This window comes from Nannospalax galili, unplaced genomic scaffold, assembly GCF_000622305.1.
Source record: "Nannospalax galili isolate Female #2095 unplaced genomic scaffold, S.galili_v1.0 scaffold471, whole genome shotgun sequence".
Taxonomy (NCBI): Eukaryota; Metazoa; Chordata; class Mammalia; order Rodentia; family Spalacidae; genus Nannospalax; species Nannospalax galili.
Window position 1 is genome coordinate 339,234 of NW_008330333.1, and position 4,805 is coordinate 344,038.

A 4,805-nucleotide genomic window follows, 5' to 3' on the forward strand; every position below is an offset into this window, starting at 1 on the left:
TCAGTATGGTAGTGCACACTTCTTAAGAGGCTGAGGTGAGGGGGTGGAGAACTCAAGGCCAATTTATTCATTTATTTGTTTATTTTTGGTGTTTCTGAGACCTGGGACATGGTCTCCTGTAGCCTCCAGGTGGCCTGGAACTTGCTATGTAGACCAGGCTGACCTTGAACTCACAGAGATCAGCCTGTCTCTGCCTCCCAAGTGATGATATTAAAGGTGTGCTACAGTATCTTTTTTTAAAAAAATAATTTTAAAATTTTATTTATTATTTTATGTGTATATCGCCTGCATGTATGAGAGTGCACCCATCTCGTGCAATTCCTCAGAGGTCAGAAGAGGGCTTCTCATTCCCCTGGAACTGGAGTTAAGGATGGTTCGTAGCTGCCATGTGGGTGCTGGGAATTGAACCCAGGTCCTCTGCAAGAGCAGTCAGTGATCTTAACCGCTAAGCCATCTCTCCAGCCCCACTATAGTATCTTTAAAAAAAAGTTAGCTAAAATGGTCCTGTCTCTTAGATGTAGAAGTGCCCCTCTCCCAGCACCCATAGAGACCCCTGAAGAATCTCATGATCACATGCTCACCATGGACATCCAGGGCAAGCATTTAGACAGTGGAGTCACAATTCTACCTGGGTGAAGATGGTTAGGCTGTGTTTTTGAAAGCCCTACCAGAGTATGGAGTATCTCTCAGAGAAGGAAAGAGATAGGTGCTGAACCAATAGGCTTCACTACTGAAAATTACAGTTACCATTGTCCATGTATGTCCCCACTTTTACCCTCATTCGCCCCCAGTGGTGGCAAGAAGCGCAAGCTGAGTACCGGCATTGCCCTCATTGGAGAGCCTGCAGTCATCTTCCTAGACGAACCATTCACTGGCATGGACCCCGTGGCTCGGCACCTGCTGTGGGTCACTGTGGGACGGGTTCGTGAGTCTGGAAAAGCCATTGTCATCACTTCCCACAGGTGAGCCTGAGTCTCTGTGGGTCAGTAGAAGAGCTGGAATGGATGGCTTGTGTGGGATGAAGTGAGCAGAAAACATGTCAACAGCTAGTACAAAGTCTGCCAGGTGATTTCTCAGGCTCTGTGTGGGGGCCACACTAAGCACAGGAAATCAGGAATGGTCTAATCTGGGCACAGATACCCTCCTGTCTGCATAAGCCTTTCATACTTAGGGTGGGTATCACCCTCCCCTAGCCTTGTCTCAGGTCTGTATCCTTTTCCCTAGCATGGAGGAGTGTGAGGCCTTGTGTACCCGGCTGGCCATCATGGTGCAGGGTCAGTTCAAGTGCCTGGGCAGTCTACAACACCTCAAGAGCAAGTTTAGCAGCAGCTACTCCCTGCAGGCCAAGGTCCAGAGGCAATGGCAGCACGAGGTGCTAGAGGAGTTCAAGGCATTTGTGGACCTGACCTTCCCAGGTGTGTGCTGGTGCTGGATAGGCCCTGGGTCCCTCTCTGGGCCTGTTAGGTACTGTACACAGTCTACATATATGCTTATCCCCGTGGATTCTTGGCATTCAGACTGCCCTCTCTAGCACTCCAGTCTAACCTTCACAGGAACACAGTCTCAATTTTGTGCAGGCAGCAACCTGGAAGATGAGCACCAAGGTTTGATTCAGTACCACCTGCCTGGTCATAACCTCAGTTGGGCAAAGGTGAGTGCACTTCTTATTCCACCCACTTTCTAGAAATAGAATAGAGAATTCATGCATTCTCTGCCAACCATGGCAGTGCTCATGTGGAATTCATAAAACATGAATGTCTGTGACAGAAGGGCCCTCAGAAGTCAGCTCTTCCCCTCCTCAGGTTTTACAGAACAGGGAGCGGGCCTAGAGAGAATGCCACATGCCCAGGGTTCTATAACAAGTCAGAGACCCAGCTTGAGGCCAGTCTTTCTGGCCCCATTCCCTACCACAAGAGCAGACAGCTGAGTTCTACAGTTTTGATTCCTTGAAAGGTACCCGGTAGTAGCTAAGAGCTCTCAGCCCTTGGGAGCCTTGTCACAAGCTCAGAATCTGGCCTTCTCTGCACCTTTCCTGTATCACCTTTCCCTACATATGTCACTTCACCTCTGGGTGAACCTCTGTGCAGTACCTGGCGTCCCTCTTCTACAGGTGTTTGGCATTATGGAGCAAGCCAAAAAGGATTACAAGTTAGAGGACTACTCAATCAACCAGGTCTCTCTGGAGGACATCTTCCTGAGCTTCACCAGCCCTTTGACCCCACTAAAGGAAAATTCTCACAACGGAAAACAAAGTCAACCAACCCCTTACCACCTTCTCAGTCTCAGCCTTTCTTACTTCCTCCCTCACCACCTCCCTTTCTGCCTCCCTCAGAGCCTGTCCTACTGTAATAAAGATCCTAGTGCAGGTTAGCACAGATGTGTATAGCCTACTGTGTTATTTATTTATTTTCTGTTGCTATGATAAAATATCCTGACAAAAACAACTTAATGGAGAAAGGTTTATTTTGGTTTGCAGTTCAAAGATACAGTTCTCATGTCAGGGAAATCAAAGTGGCAGGAGCTTGAAGCCACTGGTCATACACCCACAACAAGAAGCAGAGGAATGCCTGTGTGTCTGTACTTAGCTCATTTGCTCCTTTTTTTTTTTTCTGTCTTTTTGAGACCAGGTCACCCAGTAGCACCAGCTGTCCTGGAACTCACTATGTAGACCAGGCTGGCCTTGAACTCACAGAGATACGCCTGCCTCTGCCTCCCCGGTGTTGGGATTAAAGGTGTGGGCCACCACGCCGGGCATTCTCTTTTTTTAAAAAAATTATATTTCATTTAAAAAAAATTTTTATGTGTATGAGTGCATTGCCTGTATGTGTGTAAGTGCACCCATGTTGTGCAATGCCACAATGCCTGTGGAGGCCAGAAGAGGGCGTTGGATCCCTTGGAAATGGAATTATGGATGTTAGCGGCCATGTGGGTGCTGGATTCTCTGCAGGAGCAGTCAGTGCTCTTAACCACTGAGCTATCCCTCCAGCCCCTCATTTTCTCCTTTTTATACAGTCCAGGATCCAGACTAATGGAATGGTGTCACTCACAGTGGGCTGGTCTTCCCACCTCAGTTAACCTAATCAAGACAGTCCTCCACAAGCAAGCTTTGAGGCCTGTTTCAGGGGTGAGTCTAGATCTCATGAAGTTCACGATTGAGATTAATCATCACACCTGCCATGGTTGCAAAGACAGCCCAGTAAGCTAATTCAGGGCTCAGTCCAAATTGCATCCATAAAGCAGAGTGGGGCAAGTACTGCAGAGGCCTGGTTCAGTACCCATGTGCATTTCAGTGAATAGGAATGCCCCTGTGTTCCACCTGATGGCCTGTGGGCTCTTCAAGACCTGGCTGTGGGAACTTATTAAGCCAGGAGAGCTATCAGTGGGAAAGCAGGTAGGAGAGCTGAGAAAGCCCATGTGCAAGTTCTCTGGCTCAGTCAAGTTCCCTGGGGGGAAATCTATAGAAACTGGGGGGGGGGGTGAGCAGTATATTTATTCCTCAGAGGGGCACTACTTAGCAGAGGACTTACAACCTCCCCTCCCCCACATGTCAGACCCTCCTAGAACACAGACTGCAGAGACCAACAACTCCTAATTACAAGCCCCACCCCCACCCCACCACACCAAGTGGAGCCTACTTGAACCAGAGGTAGCTGAGAACTTTACCTTTTGACTCAGTGCAGCTGTGCTGGCAATTTATTCCATAAATATTCATTTTATTTCTTCTTTTCTTTTTTATTTATTTTTTGGTCTTTTTGAGACAGGATCTCTCTGTAGCCCCAGGTGTCCTGGAACTCACTATGCAGACCAGGCTGGCCTTGAACTCACAGAGATCCGCCTGCCTCTGCCTCCCAAGTGCTGAGGTTAAAGGCATGGACCACCACGCCCGGCCTTTTCTATTATTTAATCTCCACTCTTGCATGTGTGTGTCATATGGTTTTGCTTTTGTTTGTATATTGCTCAGATAATAGTGTTGTTCTAGATGTTTCTCCACCCAGTCTCCATAAGGCATTCTTTACTATTCACCAACATCTCATATTCCTGTGCTCTTATTTCCATGTTCTTTCCTCTTTCTCTCAGCCTTATCCTTTCATGTTTTTACTTTGTGTGTGTGTGTGTGTGTGTGTGTGTGTTTAGACTGGATCTTGCTATGTAGCATCCCTGGCTAACCTGGAACTTCATATACAGACCAGACTGGCCATGCAGAAATTCTCCTGCCTCTCTCTCAAGCTTGGACTAAGGGTATGCACCACCATGCCCAACAATTTTTTTTTTTTGGTCCTTTTGAGACAGGGTTTCCCTGTAGCCCCAGCTGGCCTGGAACTCACTATGTAGACCAGGCTGGCCTTGAAGTCACAGAGATCCGCCTGCCTCTGCTTCCCCAGTGCTGGGATTAAAGGCATGTGACACCACGCCTGGCTCTTTTTACTTCTTACTTGTAGCTTTCCATCACTTTAACATAATCTCTAAAAACAGGGCTGGAGAGATGGCTCAGCGATTAAGAGCACTATGTGCTCTTGTAGAGGACCTGGGTTCGATTCCCAGAACCCACATGGTGGCTAACAACTGTCTGAAACTCCAGTTTCAGGGGATATGACGCCCTCTTCTGACCTCTGCGGGCATCACACAACACGGGTGTACACTCAAACACACGATATAAAAATAATAAATAAGCTGGGCATGGTGACACATGCCTTTAATCCCAGCACTTGGGAGGCAGAGGTAGGCAGATCTCTGTGGGTTTGAGGCCACCTTGGTCTACATAGTGAGTTCCAGGCCAGCTGGGGCTCCAGGGAGACTCTGTCTCA

At 48.0% G+C, this 4,805-nt stretch overlaps 1 protein-coding gene across 1 annotated transcript in view; it reads left to right on the forward strand.

Moving 5' to 3' along the window:
- The window catches only part of LOC103744804 (ATP-binding cassette sub-family A member 17-like), a 112,732-nt gene extending 109,703 nt beyond the window's left edge, over positions 1-3,029 (forward strand). Inside the window, 5 exon segments of the mRNA XM_008846654.2 lie at positions 792-962; positions 1,225-1,415; positions 1,578-1,651; positions 2,111-2,252; positions 3,013-3,029. Coding sequence (XP_008844876.1) covers positions 792-962; positions 1,225-1,415; positions 1,578-1,651; positions 2,111-2,252; positions 3,013-3,029 — 595 coding nt within the window.
- Positions 3,030-4,805: the final 1,776 nt, after the last annotated feature.